General features: G+C 37.7%; 1 protein-coding gene across 6 annotated transcripts in view; it reads right to left on the bottom strand.

Moving 5' to 3' along the window:
• The window catches only part of SOX6 (SRY-box transcription factor 6), a 457,096-nt gene that overhangs the window by 91,724 nt on the left and 340,340 nt on the right, over positions 1-25,032 (bottom strand). For 4 of the 6 annotated variants that reach the window (XM_024202164.3, XM_024202167.3, XM_024202170.3 and 1 more), the window contains 2 exons: positions 20,754-20,877; positions 12,090-12,169 (listed from right to left, as the gene is read on the bottom strand). In XM_024202164.3, coding sequence (XP_024057932.1) covers positions 12,090-12,169; positions 20,754-20,877 — 204 coding nt within the window. The remainder of the gene's footprint in view (positions 1-12,089; positions 12,170-20,753; positions 20,878-25,032) is intronic. The other 2 variants (XM_024202166.3, XM_024202169.3) reach the window with 1 other exon arrangement.

Here is a 25,032-nt window from a genome sequence, read left to right as displayed (position 1 = left end):
AACAAAGGGGGGGCTGATGGAAGGCTGGAGAATTGATTTGAATAAGCATGGATTAAACAAAGGGGGGCTGGTGGAAGCCCCGGATAATTGATTTGAATAAGCATGGATTTGCCTGCACGGTACACTTTATCTGCCGGGTAGTCCCAGACATCTATATAATAAAATTGTGGCCCGATTAAAATCCATAACAAGTGTCTCCTGTCCTTCTTGCGGTGTACCCAGACAATGGCAATAAAGTCCTTCCTAAGCACAATTACAATGCAGATTCATAGCCATGTCACAGCTCTCGTAGACTATTATTTACGTTGCACAGGGATGAACAAGATGACTTATTTCTGATTTCAGTGATCCTATCAGCACAATATATCACAAAATTTGGGATGCAGCAGTCAATCTCTAAGTCCTGCAAAATCTTACATAGTAACTCTGACACTAGTGCATACAACCATTATACATTTGGTACAGTAATGTCTAAATAAAGCAACAGTTCTCATACTATGGAACCTAGTGGCCTATAGAGCAGTAGTTTTGTCCGTAATGCAAAATGTACATAGGATCGGATGGTTCAGGGGATTGTTACTAGTTACTAGTTTGATTCTAGCTCATGTAAGTAATGACTAAAAATTGGTATCGTCTGATGGCTATACAGCGGCCTATGTGAAATGAATTAGAAGGGACCTGAGAACTGCTTTACTTTCCTAACCCAAAAGGTGAAGTTATCAAGTCAGGAGTAAGACACGTGCCTGTTATGGGGAAGGTTGTGCAACTGCTGCCTGTTTTGTGGCTATTCTAGACCTGCCAACCTGGCACCAAAATCAGGAAGAAAACAAAAAAAGCACAGTAACAGACAAAAGCAATAGAAAGCTGTACATATAAAAACTGAATAGTACAAATATCTTCTGTATATATACATGTGAGGCTCTGAATCAGGTTTGGGAGAAAGGGGTGGAATACCTAGCTGGCCTCTCAGAAGGAGTAGATAGCACACACAACTATTGCTTACATCAATATTTCCTACAACTGCGTAGAAAAAAATTACTAATTTATTTACTAATGATGCTGAGAGGCAAAACTGATATAATTAAACTTCTATAGGCTCCCATGAGAAAACGAGAAGCCACTAGTCCTACAAGTGGATGAGAATCAGGGAAGAGAAAGAGTCCCAGTTAAATTACCTCACTTTTAAGCCCATGTGGTGGTGTCTCCATCTTGTGAGAAGACTCTGAAAGTCACAATTAAGAGGTATGTTTTCAAAGTGCAATTTGAAGGTTTAAGCTATATAACTTATCTACTATCGAAGAGCCACAGAGAGTTCACACTGTAGTTCACAGCCATGGCATTATTTTCACTAGCAAAACTGGAAGATGACAACTAGGGATATAATAAATATATACTGGCTCTACTGATCAGGAGAAGCTTTATCACTCAGCTGGGGCACATCTGGGGAAAAAGTCATTCAGGTGCATCTCTAGCATCCCATTCAATTAACATATCATTAAAAAATGGTTTTGTCCCCTCTCAGCATGCTGTGTTACCTGATAAGTCAATATATTTTCAACATAGATTTAAATGCAAAAAACAGTGAAATGTCTTCTTTGTGAACCATAAAACAGCCCTAGTTAAAAGCGATGTTTAAACTTTTAAAATAATTACATTACGGGCCATTTGCAGATCTCATACAAATCTCCTACTGTATATTTAGAACTTACATGCACTTTCAAACAAATTATTTGTTTTAAATGTTTTAACAAATTAAGAGCAAAATGGGCCTCTAAAATTACCCCTGCAATTGTGTGTGTATAAATTCCACATTTGCACATCAAAATCAAGTAACTGTAAACCCAGTTATGAGTGTTGTGTATGAAAATGTATCTTAGACATGCAAATAAAGAATTTACAAAGGCAGACTTTGTGGGGCCTGTTTGAAAATGTGGTCTGAAATGTTCCTCTGTGTGTTCTCTTCAGTATTACTCTGTTATTTTTTACCCAATTTTTTCTTTCTATGAACATAGGAATTCACACACCAGCTCAGATCACTGGTCCACCTAGTCTAGTAACCTTCCAGTGGCCAGTCAGAGGACAATGCAAGAAATCTGGTAGTGGATAATTATGGAATAATCTGTCCATAGAGGAAATTTCATCCTAACTCCAGTTAGATAGTAGTTGGTTTACTCCCTGAAGTATGTATCCCATTTTTATTCTATCTAATATAACTGAAGGTGTTCTCATTATCCATATGTCTAATCTTTTTGTAATCCTCCCAAGCACTGATATCTTGTGGCAATGAGTTACAAAGGCTAATATTACACTGTGAAAAAGTATTCCTTTTATCCATTTTTAATTTGTTGTCTTTCAATTTCACTAATGTCCCCTTTTTCTTACATTATGGGAAAGCTCAAACAGAAGAGCCCAATTTTACCTTTACTACACCATTATTCATACACCTTTCTGACATCTCTATCTAAATGTAACAGTCCAACTCTGTTCAGTCTCTCCTCATACTGCAGTCGCTCTGTGTCATTTTGGTCATCCATCTATAAACGCTTTCTATTTCTTCTATATCGCTTTTGAGATGGATAACTAGAACTGCATACTGTATCACAGATGAAAACATATCATTGATTCACATAGTGGTATTATGATACTTCCAGTATTATTTTTATCCTATTCTTTATACTTTTTAACATCTTGTTTGCTTTTTTGACCACTGCTGCACAGGTAGCAGAGGTTTTCATTATGTAGCCCGACTTTTTCCTGAGTAGTCATAGTTAATTTAGAACTCAGCAAATTGTTCACAATTATTCCTTTCAATGAGCACCACCTTGCATTTTTCAACACTGAATTTCATCTACCATCATATTACCAGTTCAGCTTAGCTTTGTAAGATCCCTCTGAAGTTCTTCAGTTTTCTCTGGCCTTTACTAATCTAAATAATTGTCGGTTACCTGAATATTTTGCCCCCTCACTGTTCACTACCAATTCCAATCATTAATAAAAATTGTAACAAAATTCTAAATACAGTATATTCAACAAATCAGATCTGAGGCTGGGACCTCAGGGCACCTCAAAATTAAGCTTTTTTCCCTGTTTAAAATTGATCATTTATTTTTATTCTATTTTCTACTCTCTCTCAGCTAGCTCCTTTATTGCTCCCAGGAAATTCTGCAGCTCTACCAATTCATGGTCAAGGTTCCTACTTCTAATATTCTGAAATAATATTGTGTTACTTGTTTTTATATCTGGCTATTTGCTGTATAAATTCCATGTTGGCCCTCCTAATAGGAAAATATTTTTTAAACTTTTTATTAAGGCAAAGTTACAATAAAACGCTAACATACTATATACTGCAATTACTTATTCAGGACTAGGTTAATATTTAAAGAAACTGGCTAAAGATTCTGGTTTGCTGACTGGCAACCCCTCCTCTGCTGAGCACGCCAAAAAAGGGTGACAATTTCTAAATGCATGTCCTATTTGTGGTGCTTCTCTTGTCTATGTACTTGGTGGGCAAGCTTTTCTGTTCTAAGGGCTGTCTACATTTTACTATGCCAGAATTTCATAGGAGGAGGGGGTCACATTTTTTCCAATAACATGCAATACAAAGTCTAGCACTTAACAATAAGAAGAAAATTAATGTGTTCTGTTTAAAATGCAGATGCTTTACTGGAACATTAAGTAAGCAGGTCAGGGGATCTCTAGTAAGCCGACATTTTGTCATAAAATGAATCTCTTTAATAAGTTCCACCCAAAACAGTCTAATTTCTGGACACAACCACCATGTGTGCAAGTATGTTCCCCTTTCCCCAATCTGAGAATCTGGCAGAGGTCAGGGGAAGCAGCTAAGCAAATAAGCAGCTAAGCTGGAGCATCCTAGTGGCAAGTGCCCAGTGCAGGTAATGGTTCAGTAGGGGTCTGGTTCCCTGATAAACCAGAATTGGAAGCAGGTTAGGAGATGGCACCTGCTAAATTAGATGGGGAATGGGGTTGGGGCTCCTAAGGACTGGTAGAGGGAGGATACAATCCCCTCTTCCTTTCCCCCTTAGCCCTCAGATGAGGGAGGGCAGTGGGGTCTCAGCAATGGTACTGAGACCTAGCCAACAGAGTAGGGGGCTGATGGCAGCCCTCCCCCACGCTGAATGGATTACAAATGAGGGATGGGCTGCACTGGATGAGTTATTACTAGATCGTTCCCAGATGTGTTACTTTATAAAGTTGTGGCCTACATAAACCACATTTCTGATGTCTTGTCTTCCTTTCATCCTGAAGTGTACGGGACAAATCATTTAGCTTCTCTACAATACCTTTATCTTCCTTTAGTGATTCCTTTACTCCCAGGAAGTCCAGCAGCCCTACCAATTCACTCTCAAGTTTTCTGCTTCTAATAGTCTTAAATAATTTCTTTTTATTTGTTTTTATGTCTGTCTATTTGTAGTTCAAATTCATGTTAGCCCTCCTAATTTCCATATTCCATAACACCTGAAAGCACAGTCTATGCTCCATTCTATTTGCTTCACTGGGATTGGGGTTTCTGTTTAGCGAAGGATTCCTTTTTGTCTTGAATAACTCTTTGAATGTTGTCACTTAGTTATGCTCGTTTTTTCCTTGACTTCCTGCACACTTTTTTGTTTTGAGTTATATGCATACCTTCTGTGAATCCGGTATGGAATGCTTATGTAGCCTTCATGCTGAGTCTATGAACAGACAGATGATTCCAATACTTCTTGTGAGACATAAACTCAAGAGTTAGTACAGTTAATATGGTTATCTAATTTTTCAGCCATACTGATTCTAAAAACATTACTGGCCACATCTTAGACAATCAGAGTGGGAGGAACAAAAGTATTCACATCTCATCATCTTAAGGGGCTTTCCCCGGTGACCCAGATACCTGATTTCTAGAATATTTTTTGTCTCCTTTTAGCTATGAATTGCCTTTGAGTTTTTGTCTAAACTGGACTACTTGTAGGGAATGCTTCCTTTGTTTATCCAAAGACCACCCAAAGAAAACAAATGATGATAACTTTTCCGTCTATGAAACTTTAAGAAAATGTTTCTCTCTTTTTCCATCCTTTTTAAATTTCTTCCTCTTCTAGACATCACCATCCTTACAACTTTTACTTCAGAGGGAAACTGAGTTATTCATGTGACTACTACTCTAACAATTAGCCAGCAAGGGGATGGAGATATGGCAGTGGAATGTCCGTACATGCAAAGTGCCCTACGGTATTTACTATCTCCATACAGGACTGCCTTTGTTGCATTCTTCTCCATACTTACGGATCTATAAGTACATTAAAAATGATAAATGTTCGGATATGTGAACAACCTTGTACTGAAAATCCTTTTCTGCTTGTAACCTATAGTTCACATTAAAAAGTCTGCTGTTAGGCTGTCAGAAACGTAATGAACTTCCAGAAATACACTTCCCAGCCAATTCCCAAAAGGCACATACCATATACATTTCTAAAAAGCTTGGAGGGATGCAACTGCCAGCTCTGAGTGGGCTTCACAGCTAGCACGCTCCCCAAAGACACATCACAATTAAAATAAAGTTTTTAAAAATGTGCCAGCCCTCTAATGAAATATCATAGCACTGGTCTATAGGGTACTATTGGTCAGTGTAGCAGTAGCTTATTTGCTTCTTCTGACTGGCTTTGGAGTGGATACACACTGCTGGCATATGTCTTAATAGCCACTGAAAATAGCTTTTAAAAGTACTTTTGCTTGTGGTCAGAGAAAGCCAGTTGTTAGGCTGCATAAACTTTCTGTTCAGATTGGAAACACTCAATCTTCCATGTTCACATGGGTTTAAATTTTCATTCAACCTATTCACATTAAAAGAAGAGCTGCAGTAAACAGTCTGATATCCAAACTCTATACATATGCACTTCCTGATGATTAGTGAATTTAAATATTTGTCATTTAGTCTCTTCATATTGTGTGACATCTCAGTCTCCCCTCCTACTCTCTTCTTCATAAAGAGATTAAATCTACACTGCCAAGGTGCAAAAAAATTCAAACTCACCAAAGATGGAAATTAAAGTTGGAGATCAGAAAGAATGAGAGAAAACACAGGGAGCAGGGTCAAGGGATTAAGTATCCAGCCCAAAAGAACCCCAATCTGTGCCAGGAGAAAGTGAAACAGCAACTCACTGATATCATTTTCATTGATACCCTTTCATTACCATTGATATAATTAAACTTGATAACAGAGGTATTACACACACGCGCATGCGCGCATTGAGAAAGAAGAGAACGTGTATAAATATTCCTTTAATTTTAATTAAACTCGCCTAATTGTTACAAGCTTGGCAAGATTTTAATTTTATTTTTGTATTAAAGAGCTTGCTTGCTCACTCAAAGCTGTATTAAAACCTTTCTCTTTCTTTCTTTTTGAGCTTCTTTCACCCCACAATTTCTATGAAATAAAACACAACAAAAATATTTAAATTACTATTTCCACATACCTGAATTTGCCACATGCCATTCCCTTAATTTAGGCCACTACTCACAGTATCATAATAAGAAGCATTCTGTTAAAATATGCCCACCCAGAGCTCAGTAGTCTTTGAGTGCTAGATAAAATCATTCTACGAGGCTAATGAAGACAGAAACTCTGCCTGTAACAATATTAAGTTTGTTTTCTCTAGTGATTCGAAGAGGTGAGCAATCTGTCAGTAATACATTGAGTGAAATTACTTGTCTTGTAGGAATTCCTGCTGACAGTCACTCACTCACCGTGCTGACCCAAACACCTACCTGCTGACAAACAAATTACAGTGTCTACCTTTGAAAAGGTAACTAGCTGATTTTAATTTTGATTGGTCTCACTGAATCTCTTTCGTGTTTACCCAATTCCCATTCTTCCTTGGGTTAAAAAAGAAAGGAAAATCCAATGGCTTTTGCATTTGAAAAAATTATTATTGCCTACATCCGAGAATGTTATGTCAGATAAAACTGTTAAAGTGTGTCTAACCAACATTAAGAGTGGCAGCCCTGCCAGTGACTGACTGGGTGAGTGAACACATTACCGAGACAGCATTGTAGGAATTAATTTTCTTCAATAAAGTGATTTTTAAGGCTCATATATTTCACAATCTAAACATATGTCACTGTTTCATAAACAAAATAAATGGATTAAAATAATACATTACCAATATGCTGACACATGGAGATATTTTAATTAGAAATATTTACGCTGTGTGATATTTAACTGCTATATTTGCTGAAGAGGAGCATGCATCATTTAATAAGAAGACATAAGGCAGGTATATCACTTTACATGATGTGGTAACAGAGTGGGACCAAATCACCTTCAGTCAATGCTAAGACTATCTGACCACATTAGCCTCAATAAAAAATTGCTTTAAGGTTACAACTTAGAGGAAACTCCATACAGAGAGGCAGTCCACTAAAACAACTTTTTCATTGAAATAATAAGTCACTAAGACTCTAGTTCAAGAGAATAATATTTCTTCATAAACAGTCACATTTAACGTCTTAGTTATTTAAAGGCCATATTTACATGACTGTCGCATTACATTGGCCTCTTTCCTGCACATTCTTCTTGACTTACTTTAAGGACCAGCACTAAAATAGCTGAGGAAAGCAAATGTCAACTGTTTTCTGAAATTTATATGTGTGAGAGAATTGGTATAAGTAGAAATGTAATATATTGTTTACTGTACTGAGTGCCCTCTGTTCTCTAGAGGTCAAAAGCACTGTAACCTCAGAGTTACAGTTTCTGATTGTTCCCAGGGTTAAATACATTATCAAAATTAATGGTTCAAACCCCTCAACCTTCAGATATATGAGTATTCATGCCTCCATCTGCTGAACTGTTCAACTAAAAATAGCATTCTTTGGCCTTCACTCTACTAATATTGTGCCCCTGAGGCACACTGTGCAATGCTTCAGCAGTGCATTGGATCTGCACCCAGCGGTGTAACAAAAGGTCATTTACTTTGTCTGCAATTAGGAAGAAAGATAAAGGAAGAATAGAAATAGACAAATGTGTATTTGGTTACAATTTTAAAACTCTTTCTCTTTACTTGATTATAATACTTCAGGCTTCCAGAACACAGCTGCAACCATAGTTAAGACTTGCCAAGGCTCATTAATGTTATAAGTGATAAACTTTGAAGGACAAATTACACAACTAGATCAGGAGAAAAAGTTATGAACCATAGGTTTTATGGAGCTCACTTTGTTTAGGAATAACTCCAGCTAACATAATTGTAATGCTTCATTACTATCAACAGTTTATCAGAAATTGTTGACAGAGTTGCGACATTTCCTTCTTTACCATATAAACTCCTTTGTAGAAATACCCAAAAATGAAAGCAGATTTTTAAACAATAAAGAACATGCTGTAACATTTTCCCTCTCTTTTGGGGACTTTGCACAAGATTTAATGCAGTCAGGTCTGCTGGGACAGCTGAGTTGTGTGTCAACTAAGCTGACACGAGATTTCCTAGTAATAGGACTGCCAGGACTGCTGTGAAAGCTCGGGAAAAGCTGCCTGATAAGCAAACTCACTCTTTTAAATCAGGTTCACCATGAACATGAGCCTCCAGGAGATTTTGATTAAAATGAGTGCAAACTTTTAAAAAGTAGGAGGAAAAAATCAAGGTGGCAAGAAAGAAGAGAGATTACAGAGAAGGATATAAAAAGGAACAGTGAGGGGGCAATGATTTGCAAGTTTCATCGCTCTCACCAATTAGAGCAACAGGCATGTGTTGTACAGATACATCAGCAATGGTACACAACCACTATGCATACCTACCACATGTGTATGTGGTACTGTATTTGCAAACTACCCAGCAGAAGGCAGATTTGGGTAGATTCACTCACATATGCTTGAAGCTGAAAGGGTGAACAGAAACACCTTGAAATGGTGCCACACAGATTGCCATGAACACATCAGTCCAGCGCTCTGTTCACTGTACTGACTCCCCACTGAATACACTCCAGTCCCAGGTCTCAGTCATGATATTCAGAACCCACCATAGCTACAACTACACCTGAGTTGTAAAGAGTTTATTTTTTTATTTTATTTTACAACGAGATAGCTAAGGTTGTAAAAACGTAGTGTATACAGGGCAAGATGTAGCTTTACTTCAGTGTAGCTGTTCAAGGTGAACTTTTCTTGCTAGTGTACACCAGGATCCTGGGATTGGTCCTAGTTACCTGAGAGATCTCTGGTGCCCCTGAAGGTGGGTCACCTGTGGTGGCGTGTAGAGTTCAGACCTGTATGCCCAGCTAGCACAGGTATAAATAGTGGTGTAGATGGTGAGACACTGGGCTTGTCTTCATTACAGTTTTTTAACAGGATAAGCCACAAATGTCTGTAATCTGGAACAAGTATATGAGGAGGGTCTGCACTAGCCTTTACAAATGTTTGAATTACCTTGAATTAATTGGCAATCAACGACTCCATTGTTACAACACAGACCTTCTGTGTGAAGTAGCTGCTATTATTATGTGATGTGGCTGGAGAGTTCAAAAGTTCACACTTATAGCAATGAAGTGTTCCGAATGCTGGTCAGAACAGAGAGCTACCTACTGTATCTAGGAGCAGACTCTAGTTTGTGAATGTAAAATTAAAAATAAAAGCACTTGTTTCACACAAACTCTCTTGCACTAAACACAGAATCACAGAAATGTAGGACTGCAAGAGACCTTCTAGTCCATCCTCCTGTGCTGAGGAAGGACCATGTATATACCTGGACCAACCCTGACAGCTGTTCTTAAAACACTCCAATGACGGGGATTCCACAACCTCCCTTGGTAACCTACTCCAGTACTTAACTAGCCTTATAGTTAGAAAGTTTTACATACCTAATATCTAACCTAAATCTCCCTCGCAGCAGATTAAGGTGGTTACTTCTCATCCTTCCTTCAGTAGACATGGAGAACAATTGATCACTGTGCTGTTTATATGAATCCTTAACATATTTGAAGACTGTTAGCAGTTCACCTCTCAAGAGTAAACATACCCAGTTTTTTTAACCTTTCCTCATAGCTCAGGTTTTCTAAACCTTTTATCATTTTTGTTGCTTTCCCCTGAACTCTCTCCAACTTGTCCACATCTCTTTTAAAGTAAGGCACTCAAAACTGGACAGAATATTCCATCTGAGGCCTCACCAGTGCCAAGCAGAGCAGGACAATAAAATCCTGTGTCTTACATAATGACACTCCTGTTAATACAACCCAGAATGATATCATTTTACTCGGCTGCATTTCATTATTGACTCATATTGAATTTGTGATCCACTATATCCCCCAATCCTTTTCTGCAATACTACTGCCTAGCGAGTTATTCTATATTTTGTACTCGTGCATTTGATTTTTCCTTCCTAATGCAATCCTTGTCTTTATTGAATGTCACCTTGTTGATTTCAGACTAATTCTCCAATTTATCAAGGTCCTTTTGAATTCTAATCCTGTCCTCCAAAGTGCTAGCAACCCCTCTCAGCTTGGCGTCATCTGCTAATTTTATAAACATACTCTCCATTTTCAAAGTCATTTGTGAAAATATTGAATAGTACCAAGCCAGGACCCTTTGTGACACTACTAGATACATCCTCCCAGTTTGACAGTGAACCGTTGATAGCTCTTTGAGGTCAGTTTCTCAAACAGCTGTACACCCACTTTATAGTGGTTTCATCTACACCACATTTCCCAAGTTTGCTTATGAGAATGTCATGTGGAACTGTGCCAAAAACTGTCTTAAGATCAAGATAAATCATGTCTACCACTTCCTCCCTATCCATTTGGGTTGGTTTGGCATGATTTGTTCTTGACAAATCCATATTGGCTATCATTTATCAAACTATCATACTCTTAGGTGATTGTTTAATAAATTGTTCCAGTATCCTTCAAGGTATCCAAGTTAGGCTGACTTGTCTATAATTCCCTGGCTTCTCTTTGTTCCTGTTTTTAAAGGCAGTTCTATGTTTGCCTATCTCCAGTCCTCTTGGACCTCACTATACTCTACAGGCCCCAGGTGTTGTTGACATACAGCAGGAAAAACCAGTCAAATGTCACCTGCAGATTTCTATTGGCCAGGGGAATACCTTTTTAGGGGGAGCTTTCAACCTGCTTATGGCTAGTCATAGATGGGAAGACAACAGGTCTGAAGATCTAGCTCCCCCCTCCTTTTTTTTTCAATTAAAGAAATGGTACAACGGAAGAAGGTTAAGTAAAATGGCTATTTGTATATTGATCTTGCAATACCTTGCTATTCTACTGTATCCTTATTGTACAAATAAACCCAAGTCTAACATAAGCAAAACTGAGTTTTCACAGGTTTACTTGCAAATAGTTACATACATCTGCCATCCTTTCCTCTCATGTTGCTCGTTTTCTGCACATTTTAACTTTGAAAGCCTTTGACTGCTACTCCGTTATTTATGACATTATTGTAGCTTTTCTTGTTAAATTAAACATCAATCGCCACGAAAAACTGGCTAATAATTTGGTGTGCAAATCATTTTCGTATAACATTTAGTTCCATATATGGTGAAAACAAATAAATGACCTAGCCAGGGACCAAACCCAGAACCCTCACTGCCCCTGGCATCTGAGCAGCTTAATGCATGGAAAGGTTGAGATTACATAAATACAGAAACCGAGAGTTGGCAATTTATGAAACAGTTGTCACCATACTGTTTGAGAGAAAAAGCAACTGAAAGAAAAAGTAAAAAGAAACAACAAAGCATATTTTTCCAATATACACAATGCCCCAGCTATAGCTCATGTAGTTCACTTACAGGGAGAGAGTCAAAGGAAAATAAAGTTGAAAAAGATCTCTGAACATATCTCCTGACAACTGGTCATATAATTAAAAAAAATTATTCATTCAGTTGACATAAAACACACAGTACAAAGTCATAATGTTGTCTTTCTTTCACAGCATGCTGTTATATTTTCAGTATGGTAAGTATATAAGGTGTTAATCCTTCTGGGCTATGCTTAAAAAATTATTTAACATTCAGACTATTATTTAGCATACAGCTGGTTAGTGGTTAGCAGTTTTCCTCTAAAGTGTTGGCTTCTGTCCCACATTTTTTTGTTCTGGCACATACCTGGAGCTGTAAAGGGCTGAGTCCAGAAGCAGCAGCAGCTGCCATTGTTGATGGAATGAACTGCACAGGGTAGTTATCACCTGTCGAGGAGAACAATGCATACAGGTTTAGACAATGAGCAGAGAATAGCAGCAGGCAAGTGCAAACATGGACCTAGCATTGCCTGTGCTCCACAACACCGCTCTAAGCTCAACAACACTCCTCTAAGCTCAAACATCTGCAAAAACAAAAGGTTTAGCTGGGCACAGACTTGCAGTGCTACCTTGGAACTTTTTGTTACCAGATAGCTGGTAGGCAAACTGGCAAAACATAAATGTGATGCTCATGATTTTTATTAAAGGAGTAAATGTGCAATTTAAGCATGTACACTCTATTACAAATCATAAAACATAACAGTGCTTAGGATAAAGTTAAATAACTTTCAAAAATACTGATTGAAAGATATAATATGGTCTACTCTAGATCTTGGAGCTGGGGCCCAATCCTGAGACATACTGAATACCCTCTAAAGATAATTGGAGATGCAGTTGTTCAAAACCTCTGGGAATCAGGCCTTATGATTTTTGTGTTCTGTTCCCTGCTCTGTCATTGACTCATTGCGTGACAAGTTCCGGAACTTCTCTGTGACTTAAGTTTTCTCATCTCTAAAATGAGGATGGCAATACTTCCTCATCTCAAAGGGCTGCTGTGAGGATTAACCGATATTGGTAAAGTGCTTTGAGATGCCCATATGAAAGGTATTTTAATCATAGCAGATTTTTTATTGAAAAGATTATATGAAAACTTCACAGCATGTGAACAGCACAAAAACTTAATTTCTACATAACGTTTTAGATCTCAACACAGGGAGGTGCTGATTACCCTCAGTTTCTGAGAGCTTAAGGAACTCAGCATCCTTAGATAACTTAAATAATTGTGCATTTCAATTATGATTAAGATGCTGAAAAATAAGATATGTTGTCTATCTGAAATGAGCGCTGCAACTTTGCGTATCCTAACATTCTATAGGCACTCCCACTTCCAAGCCACTGCAATGATCCCTGTCATATAGTAACATTAACATGCTTAGTCAACGTAAAGGATGAAGATAGGCAAAGAAAATAGTTTAGCGGTGGAACTGTGGAACCTGTAATATAAAAATTAATACAGTGATGGATAAATTACACTATAACCATGATTTAATAGAGTATCACTTTGGCTCTGGCTCCTTATTTAAAGTCAGTGTTATGTTATCTCTAGGCTATATTTTAATAGGCTGCTCCTCTGAACATTTTTTATATTTATAATAATCAGATTGTTTTCAACTTTTTTTACATTGAAAGTAGAATGTAATAATGAAGACACAATGTAAAGGGATCCAGAATAATATAGTGAGGAAATTCCAAGGGATGTTTTTTTCCAAATATACATTAATACCTGAAGCCGTCACAAAGTCATTGGATTCGTTGGAATTGTTTACCACCTGAAGTGCGACTATACTCAGCCAGCTCAGTATAAATGTTAAGTTGCTTTCACTTTTTAACAAATTGTGAGTTTTTAATCCACAAGGTCTCTTTGCATCATATCCATAATACCTCATCAGACCATTGAGCACAGTATGTGCTTGTACACAGTCCAGTAACAATTGGCTTCTGATTGCATATGGAGCTCTGCTACAATGCATTCACTAACACTATATTGTGCTGGTATCCTATGGAGTAATGTTCAAAATATCTGATCTTATTTTTCCCCCTTCCATGAGGTTGATTTTAGTTTGCAGTGTTTTTTTTTAAACAACAACTAAATTATTTTCGGATAGTACAAGACTGTCTCTTTATGTTTAAATAATTCTGCTTATCTCCTTGATATCTAAACTAAATTATCTGAATAAAGAATATCCTAATCTAAGTTAAATAATGTTTCTTTGGTAAATATCTTACCAGATTTAAAAAAAATCACAAAGATGTTGAATTAATGATGCTTTAAATGGGGGGGAAATAACCATTCAAGCTATCAGCATGGACTGCCTTGCAGAACATTTTGGAGGCATTCTTTCTTTAAATATCATGAATTATTCATTCCCGTTCCACACAGTAATCTCTCTCCCACTCCCTCCACTTTTTAAGTTCAATACCAGTTGCTTTATTTGTACTAAAACATTTTCCATGTCAAACATATTTTTTTAAAAATCAAACTCTAAAAGAATTCCCTGCGGCACTCCTTTTTCACAGCTGTCATGCTTCTATGGTTTGAAATAGCTAGAATATATATATATATATATATATATATTTGGCTTCACTGTTAATTTATTAGTTTCTCTACCACACCCTGGCTCACCTGCTGCTACAAACAGTTTTTCCCTTTTCTTGATGAAAAAATATGAATTCATGTTTATGGGTTTAAAAAAAAAATCGTGTTGCCTCTTTTTTTGGGGGTCAAATTTGAGCATTTTAAAGTAATCCATGCATGGTTAAATCCTGGTATATTGTAGTATCGTTATTCTGAGAACAAAATTTAATACCTCCAGAGCTAGGGAATGCTTTGCTGACACCCAGTAGTAAAAGCAGAACAAAGGTACTTCCCCTCCCCCACGCCTCAAGGAAAGCGAGCACTCAGGGCATGGACTGGTTTTAATTTTTAATTACAGAAGATACATATTTTCCCCCTCTAATTTTCTCCATGCAAGAATGGATCAAGAAGCTTCTCGGTAGCTGTCTTGGCAAGAAATCAGTCAACATGTTGTAGCAATTTTTTTCAAATTTGTTTCTGGATTTGGAATGCTTGCGTGAGGACCCATTCTTTTTAAATTTGTAGAAAGGAAGACACAACATGTTGAAACAGGTCTGCTTGAGGTACCGGTGTATACTGGCCTTTGATAACGAGGGAGTGAGAAGAATGCCTGAAGAAGAAAATCTGAACCATCCTTCTCATTTTACAAACTGCTCTCTTCAATCTTCCTGCTTTGTTGATTGTCTATTTATGTTTGACTGCTATTGTTTATAAATAAATTGGTGTTTACAAGCCATACAAAACTTTGCAAGACTTTTGTTTCACTTGTCAGATTGGGCAACATTTCTAACTGAATAAAGGCAGCTCACAGTTGTACCACATTGTTCTGCATCTAGAACAACTAAATATCTCTTACATAGTTTGTCTTGGATTCAGCAATGAAGCTCATTTCATCTTACTCACAAGAGGAGAGACTTGCTTTTCAGATAGAGGTTTGGTGGCCTATGAGGCAGGAAACCCGGAATGGACAAGTCTGTTAGATTCATTTTCTCCTCAGTTTTGCCACTTCTCTTTGTTTTTAACACATTTTGAAAGACATATGGCTCAGTCACTCCATCTTGCAAGGTATGCCGGATATTTACTCATTTTGGTAAATATACTTGAAATTCTATAGACATCTGAGATGGGGTTGGAAACTGACATTTGTGCACTTTCCAATGGTAATAAAGAGTCTGAGGAGAGTTTGCAGCTATCTCTACTTCATTCCATCACAGTGTTCCTATTTTGCATCAAGGTTACAAAGCTGATGCCTGGTCCTGCAGTCTTTGCATAAGATGGGAGTTTTGTTTATGTAAGGACATTAGGATTAGTCAAGCTGTTAATAAAGACAATAGGCTATGGAGATACTATGGAGAGTCTAATCCATACAATGACAATAGTTGTGCTACTGTGTGGGACAGGTATCACCAAGGCAGTGTCATATTGCGATCTTGACCCCTCAGTAAATGCAGTTGCAGTGACAAGCATTTGCCTATGGTAAAAAAGTGGAACTCACAGGTGAAACTGTTCATCTGGCTACTACTGGTACTACTGTTAAGTTAGGTTTTAGACTGAGCAACATATGTATTGGTATAGTGATTCCTGAGGCTACTGATTCATGGTTCCAACCAGGAGAAGCCAAAAGGAACCGTTTGAAGAATTTTAATGGAGTCTTACGGAATTTCCGCTAGGAACAAGACTCTCATTGGTTTGTTTTAAGCACCTCTGCCACTCAGAGATGTCCGGCCACTTCACTAAGTAGAACTGTGCAATGATTGGATGCCAACAATAAGAGTGGCTCATTGAGAATACACACGCTGTTTTAACATTTCAAACTACTGTTAACATTTTATGAAAGGACGTCTCCAATAACTGGAAACAGAAACAAAGGGTAACAATCAAAGATGTCAAGATGCCAGTCATTTAGATTAGCTAGGCATGTAATTTGAGGAAGTTATTATGGGTTTTCAACAAACATTAAAAGTTGTGAGAACTGTCTGAAGTTCAGTCTGGTAACTATGGGTTTGAATCTCCCTTCATTTTCATCGGCTTTACACCAATGTATTTCCACTGATTTCCAGAGTTATTCCTGATTTACCCCAGTGTAACAGAGGAGAATCAGCCCAAAGGTGTTTTTGCTACTCACAGCGACCAGGAATAATAATTCCTGTTTTTACATTTCTCTGTATGGCAAACATAATGAACAGCAAAGTGCTCCAGTTAGGCAGATAGAAGTCATTTCTCAATATTTCTAATCAAAATTTGTATAAACTTTATGCATGAGATATGAGTAATTGCTTTGAAATACACGATAAAACAAATGCAAGATCAGGTTTCACAATCTACATCCCTTGATTTAGATAAACCCTAAACTACCAAAAGTTCCTAACTTTACTAGTCTATCTCATTGCATCTCGTATATCTGAAAAAGAACTGTTGCAACACACGTTTGTCAGAAGTCTCTATCTAGCAGAAATTATCCCTGGCCTTCTAAGCTACGTAGATTGCAAAAAATGGCAATGCAGGCAGCTAATGTATTCCCAAAGCAGGTCAGCTCCCACTCAGCCATGAACAGAAAGAAGGAGCATAGCTGCTTACAGAATGGCCTGACTCCTGTTTACAGTTAATCCATATCCGTGGTCTTTCCTTATCCTCCTTTCCCGCTCTCTCACAAAGGTCATGAAACCTGCAGGAGGTAATACCTTGACTCAGTGCAAGGGGAAGAACTCTCCTACACAGTGCCCAAATCAGTGGATAGGAAATAACTCATGACTCAGGATAGGGCATTGCAAGGGTCTCAGTGACCATGTTCAGTGATGTTCCAACCTGATAACATTCCTATAAGCCTGAATACATGTGGCAGTCAAGCTAAATCAAATCTCTTATTCTGTGCTGGAGGAAGGGGGAGTACTGGATGGCTGTAGAAGTCCAGCACCTACATTGCCGATCAATTCCAAGCAGCAAGTACAGTGCTTACCATTAGAAGGTCAGCATTTGCCCATCTGCTAATAGCACAGTTCTTCCGCTGTAATTAGAATGCAAAATAACCAGTGCAAAATAACTGTGTAGAGTCTCTTGGCAAATATTGGCTTTCTAACAGCTGCCACTCCAAGCATCCCACTGGAATATGGTGCAACCTCCATAGCCATGTACTCTGGGAGGCTCATCAAGCGCCTGCAGGTCAGTTGTCACAATAATTTTAGTTGCACAGCGCCCCCAAGTTTTAATTAATCCTGTATACAGTATAAATACTGAAAGAAATATGCATGAAAAATTAATTAGGTGATCTATGCAGCTCTGATTTCTCAATTAGTACTTACCATGCTGGAAAATTACATTATACCACTTAGAGATACATAAAGGAGCATGGGACTTCATTTCCCCCCCTATGTATTTATTACTTGTGATGAGTGTTTGCTAACATTGGCCTGGTTCATCTCCTGGAACTCCAGTGTTTGGAGAGAAGGGCCATGCACCCTTCTACAATGACTACTGGCTGCATGCAGAAGGGAATTCTTTTCCTAGCAGATGTTGGTAGGAACTGTAGCCTGTACATTTTGCAGAGTCTCCCCCAACCTTTCCAAGAGCAAAGCTTCACAAGGGAAACGACACAGAGCTTTGGTCTCTCCACTGGGTTTTTCCATGAAGGGGCATGATCTGGCTCAGTCTTTTATAAGAATAGCTATTTTTTTTTGTTAGGATAGTACAGAATTTTGAGCCAAATTCACAAAAGACCTCACCCTTCCTTAAGCAACTAAACAAAGTAGCCAGATTTTCAAAAGTGCTCCGCACTCAGTAGCTTCTGTTATTACAAGTGGAAGAGTTGGGAGCTGAAAACTTTTGAAAATCTGTCCCTCTGTGCTTCCCAAATGAAAAGGAGAGCTAGCACTGTAAACATATTGCCTTGCCTAAATGAAAAAAGGTGGAAATTAAAAAGCAAGTGAACAAGCAACTGAGAAGAAAAATTTTAATGTTTAAAGGGTTGTCTGTTTCTTTTCTTAATCTTCCTTTAAAAATATAAGTGAGTTTGGTGCTCAAATTAGATTTATAGTCCTGCAGATGAAAGTTTTCTATTTACTCATGGAAGATGTAAAGCACAAATAGCAGCAGTGCAAATTCCCACAAAGTCCCTCAGTGCTGACCTAGAGGAACAACCTCTAAGAAAGATAGTGAAGAAAGATAGTGTAGTTTTGTCTCCATTTTCATTATTTCCTAAACCTCTCTACTGAGATTGCCAAAAAAGGGGGGGGGAAAGGAGAGGGGAACGCTAATCAATAGCAATTGTGATTTTTTTTTTAATGATGAGAGCTGTCCAACAGAAACTGAACTAACACAGACAGCTACTTTAGCAATATGTGCTATAGAACTTTATAAATACATTAAAATATAAACATGTTCATTTCACACAAGCCACTGAACAGTGTCAGATCATAGTGACTTGTGGTTTCTACCAAGCTGAGCTGGATTCAAACCAGTAACCTAGTAGTGAATAGTTTCATCCCATTAGCGATGTCCTGAGACACCCAGGCCTCCATTTTAGTCAGTTACTCGAATATTTTAATATTTGTTATACACATTTTTTCTTCATTCACAAGAGTAATAAAATGGCCTGAAGCCATATCACCTTGTATTGTGAGATGAGAGGACAAAAGGAAAGCAGCGAGGCCTTGGGGGAGTTCTGAAGAAACCTATATGCTGCAGTAAAAGATGTTGGTGACAGATAGGTGGCACTCTTCCTTTTGAGTCAGTACTGAACCAATTCACTTACATAGCCTGAAAAGACACTAGTGGAGATGTCGTCTTTGAGATGAGAAGTAAAGCCCAGGTCCTGATCATTAGTGGCCATTAAATCCCCAGTTCAGGAAAGCCTCTCTAATCAGGAAAAATAAAATCAATCAGATTAAAGCACATGCTTTGGTGCTTTTCTGAATGAGGGTATATAAGAGTAAGGGTGTTAACCCTGGTGTCCTGGACAAATTCAAAGTTTGATCATTATATTCTGCCTCTCTATGCATGCCACAGACTTCAGATGGAAAAGATAATCTTCATTTTCTGTCCCAAACTGTTGTGAAATGTTGCTGAGTGCAGTTAAACAGTTACATGCCAGCGATGGCTGAATTTCAGAGGTGTATGAACTCTTCTCCCTGCATAGGTTGTGCATCAATTTGCTAAGTTTGTGAAGTGCTTTGGGGTTTTTCAGGCTGAAAAAAGTAAGATATAGAAGTAAGATAATTATCAGAAAGAGACTTTTTGTTTCCAAAGAGGAATGATTCTCCTTCACCCAGAATAAAGACACAAAATGAAATGGGACAAATGGAAATGCTTGCTGGAATCCAATTTGGCACCATTTCATATAACATTTAAGTAAATTTGCTTGAAGAGATTTTAGGCTCAATCTTACTTTTATTTAATAGGTTGTTCACATCTTATATTTTATGAAGCTTTTACTTTGGACTTGATCCTGCTCCTGCTGAAGTCAACTGCAAAAATCCCATTGACTTTAGTCGAGACTGGATCAATCCTTTACTTTGAAATTTCCCATTTAAAATCCAAAGAAAGTGTTATACTCAGATTTTGTGGTTAATATTCATCAGGTTAATATGCTAAAGAGAGCTTGGCAGGGAATATTATTAATGAGCAAAATAAGGTTGCAGCTTCTGGGCTGAGGTCACTTACAAAGAATGTACAAATGAAAATAAGGTTGACTTTTATTTACTTAACTATCTTCTTACATTGAATTCCTTTGGCAACATGTCTTTAAACATTTAAAACCCTGTTTACAAGAAGGCTCTGAAAGTAGCTTCAAACCATTATATCCCTAATTGAATTCCCCAGGAGTCCAGTAAACTCAGAGGAATAAAGAAAGAAATCATAACATTTGCTAAATCATCTCAAAACATATTTCACTGCAAAGGTTATGTGACCTGTTCCAAGTCTGAATGATAATTGGGATTGAACTACTGAAACCTTTATTATTCAGATTGAAATCAAACAGAAAGTTGCCCGTTAGAAGCATGCTAATTAAATTATACCTGCCTTTTGCTTTTATTGCTAATTAAGGGTAAGCATTTTTGCATAAAAGACAAGTATGTGTACATGCTGCAGATAAGACGTGCAATAAAAGAAGTATTAAGAATCAGGGTGTGCCAAATGCAAATTGGTAGGCAAGTGGGTCAATAAATTCAGAGCAGTTGATTTTGTGGGCTACAGAAGTGAAATTAATATGGGGCTCAGTTACCAATCTTCCAATTATCCCCTATAAACTCGGAAGATATTTTCAGCTAGACTTACAAAACTTCACATTATTTTCAAGCAGCCAGTCCTTTTGTGTAACATCATCTGTATCAGACAGATCACAAGAGAAGTCTCAGTAAATATCTGAACATGTTAAATAGCTTCATATCCCTGTCAACTTACCTGGCTTATAAGTTATTCCTGGGGGGAAGAGGAATCCCTGCTGGGCTGCAGCAGCCGCTGCCAATGTCCGCTGGTCGTGTGGAAAAATTGGGATCATGAGCGGAGGCATGTGACCCTGAACCTGCTAAACAAAAGAGAGCCTCTGATCAGAAAAAGCACAAATTTATCTTGACAGGTATTTCTCCAGCACTGATAGTGTTCTTATGTTTCCACAGCCCCACAGAACCTTCTCCTTAATGTAATCCTCACCAATTTCACATTATCACATCAAAGCCCCCCTTAACATTGTTTTCCCTCAGTGTCAAAGGTGTAACAGTCTCCGTGAACTGCACTTTATCCCGCTTCTTGCTGATTTTTTTTATTATTCCTTCTGTTTACATTCCGTTGCACAAAAAGAAATCAACATTTTAATATACTATAGATTCATATTGAGAAAAGAAAAAAGTGGCTTACATTTGTATTAGTCTTTCAAATTTGTATTTCTCTTTGGGAGCTTAGATATCACAGTGACAAACACTTTAAAGGCAGCCTAATATCTAAAGAGCTATTTTAATCTTCATATTTTAACATATTTAGGATAGGTAATTTTATTTCGGAGATCTTTCGCTATTGTATTGCTAGTATACATGCCAACAGTTCAGGTATGTTATTTCAAAACCTCACCACAGTATGTTAGTCGCCTAGACAACACCCCATCTCTTAAGATTTAAAGCTACAACATCTTGGCTCCCAATTAAACTAATATCCTTCACCATACACACCTCGCTGTAACATATAAATTGCTTGTCTGTCTAAGCAGTTTTACAGCTTTATGCACTATCATGTAGCTCAGTAATTATGGAGTTGTATTCAGAGAGCATTTCAGAATAAATCCTACTATATCAAATTTCATTTGACCTTAATAAATGTATCAAAGAGCGCAAACATGCAAAAGCAGAAAATTCTTCACCTTATATCAGCATTTGTATTCCACATATAGAAAATGAGAGACGTGACATTAACATGTCTGTTAAATTCATATTTTAATTTCCTGGTTTCTTTATTTATGCTATACATATATCACAGACACTGGATGGGATCACATGGAGTTTTTGTCTATCCCCCAAGCCCCAATAGTACTGAAGGCTTTGATTACAGCATTTTTCTGATTAGTAAAAAAGTAAACAGATAACGGTTTAAATATCAAAACCAGGAAGTGCAGAAAGGCATTCTTTTTCCAGTCAGAAAGAATTTTTGCCCTCTTATCCTGCCATAAACGGGTGGCATGAAATACTATTAAAAAGTTAAACTAAACTTCAAGTGATTTCTTTTTATTTTAATTCCTAAAAACTTTTTTTTTGGTCAAATCCCATATGTTGACCTATGACATTGTTTAAACAGTGCCAAATTTTCTTGTCATATTCCTTTCCTTTCACAACCACTGATGCAGTGCAGAAATGCTACTGTGTGTCTATGAGGGTTAATTTACCAACAACTCTTCTCTGGGGAAAGCCTTAAGATGTAGGTTAATAAAGGTCACTCAAAAAATAAACACTTTACAGTATTTTTCTGAATCCATTTCTCAGGAAAATCAACTTATAATAAAAAGGTCTTTGTGCAATTACTGCCATGGCACTGGGGCGTGAAAGAAACCAGCTTTGAGCAGCTATTTCTTTCATTTTAGCTGAGGTAAGCCTGGTTGTGAACGTTAGCTATGAGCTTAACTTGGTTAAATTGGAGTTGATCCCCATGTGCCCAGTACCAGCCTTTAACTTCTGATTTAACGGTACTAATTTTGTGTATGATGCTAGTGCATACTGGCCCAGAATGTATGCAACAAGTGAAAACAATAACAGTGTCTGATGGGGGAATACAGCTACAGCATCTGGAAAGCATTTAACACAATGTGTTTTACAATTACTTACAGTACTTTCCAAGTAGATACTAATCAAAATGATCCAGGCTCTGTGATAGCTCCCTCCCGGTCACCAGTAGCAGAAAGTCTCCCCAGGGTGTTGCAAAAGTGTAAGGTGCCCACAAACTCCTCTCCACCAGGGGGCTTCAGGGTGCCAGCACAGGCACAAAAGAAGACAGCATTGACCAAGGTGGGAACGGGGTTCGAGCATGCATTGATTCAGCACATCCACTAGGCAGCCTCTGTTGGTGGGGCTCCTATGGAAGTCATGTCCAATGGGTTTTATTTGCAGATATGTCAATGACTTGCTAAATTACCTTAGATAAGCTACTTAGGCCAACATTTTCTAAAGTGACCAATAACTTTTGGGTGCTTCAATCTTTGGGTGCACTATTTAGGACACCCAGGTATCTCAAGTTGAGTGCCCAAAAACTGGGGCACCCAAAATTTGTCTTTCACTGAGCCTCTCCATGCCTCAGTATCACTTTTTGTCACAAAACCTACTTCACAGCAGGCAAGTGAAGTTCAAGTAATAAGAGCCCAATACTGGCCCCCCCCCATTGATTTCAATGGGAATTTTCTTTCTGAGATGGATTGGGCTCCAAATATTTTTAAATATTTTTGAGATGCCCCAAATGAAAAGGACTAGATAACTATAAATTATTATCATTGTATGCTCTGGCTATCCTTTATAATCATTACTTAAAATATTCCTTGAATACTGGCCTGATCATACCCAGTGTCAATCAGCATAGCTCCATTAACTTTAATGGTTTACATCAAGATTGTTAGTCTCATGCGGACTGAAAAGTGTTTACTGAATGGCAAAAATATCCCATATTTTACTTAGGACACATATCAAATACTATTTCTGAGACAACTCCGTGGTCTTCCCTTTATACCATAACATTTACAAACTGTGCTCTTGCCTGTTTTCTAGACATCCTGAGACTTCTAAACTCTCTCGTACCTAAATCTAATGGTGCTGGTTACACAAACATTCAGTGATGGTTTCACCAAGAATTATTTTACAAATAGTTGTCATTATGCTTAGTACACATCAACTGTAAAGCACAGATGAATATTAAATATATAGTGGATACACTGTGATGACTGATCAATTAGTTTTTATAGAACTAAAGAGTAAGCCAAAAAAAATACACTATATACTCCTAGTGCCTCTCAAGTTTGTTTGTTTGGTTTTGGGTGGGGAGAGAGGGTGGAATAGTGTACTTCATAAAATTAGCTACATTCCTAGAAATTTTAATGGCTAGACTGTTCTTCGGGTCTTTCTAAAAACCAAGACAGCAGCAGATGCATGAAAAACAAACTCTGGCTCTTCCCATTCGTAAAAATTGTGTATTGTTGTATCAACACTTTCCTCTTTTGTCTCTTCTGTGCTAAATTGTTGATGATGCCATTTTTTGCCATCTGCCCTAGAGCTTCATTAAAGATACATGAATGGACTAACTGGCCTGATATCTTGTGAGGAACAGGTGCTATTGTTTGTCCCCAAAGACTTGCACTAAAGATCTGACTCAAAATACTTGAGAAAGAGCATCTGTAGCAGTCAGTCAGAGAGTAACTTGGCAGAGATCTTGCTATGTGCTAATATGCAAACAGAGTGACACTCAGGGGGACAAATTTTCTCTTTCATGAAGATTATTTAACTTTTTTGTGATGGGCAATAAATGTTTGTATCTGAACAATTCTCTTTAATGTCTTTCGCTGAGCTGTATAAGTGAATCGGATGGGTCCTGAAAGCAATTCTTTTCAATATTTTGATCAACAGAAATAAAACATGGATATACTTTCATTTTCAAAGTAACCTTACATAAGATCATTTCTAAGGAACAATAAAACAAGCAATTTGTCTATACTGACTTGTTTCTCTATGACAATTTTAAGACTGTATTTGGATGTAATAAATGGAGTACATTTTATTAAATATCCAAAGCCACCAAGTTATAGAAATATTAGCCAGTATCATAACATGGTTTTAATGTATCACACAACTCTTACAATTCTTGGGAATAGCTAACAATATTAACTAGTGTGAGGTCAGGAAGCAACCTTGGATGGAAACAACCTTGATTTGCTCAAGAATCACAGGTGGATTTTGTTCTCCCTGGAAGAGTAAGGGCTGGTGACTAACATGACAAAGAGGGTCATGTTTTGTATTGTCCCATGGAGAGATAGGAATACCAGTCACAGAAGAAGCTGGCTACGACAATCCTCTCAGCTACAGTCATTGATGCTTAGCGTTGTACACAGAAGGAGAAAGCCAAGGATTACAAAAGGGACAGGGCATGAAAGCATAATTGCCTGAGTGAAAATTCTCTGCCTTCTTGAATCAGGAACCAAGCACGTTTCATGAGAGCTGAG

This window comes from Terrapene carolina, unplaced genomic scaffold (genome assembly GCF_002925995.2).
Source record: "Terrapene carolina triunguis isolate 2854851 unplaced genomic scaffold, T_m_triunguis-2.0 Scaffold96, whole genome shotgun sequence".
NCBI lineage: Eukaryota > Metazoa > Chordata > Testudines > Emydidae > Terrapene > Terrapene triunguis.
Note: the sequence above shows the minus strand (reverse complement) of the source record. Positions and strands in the feature narration are given on the sequence as shown.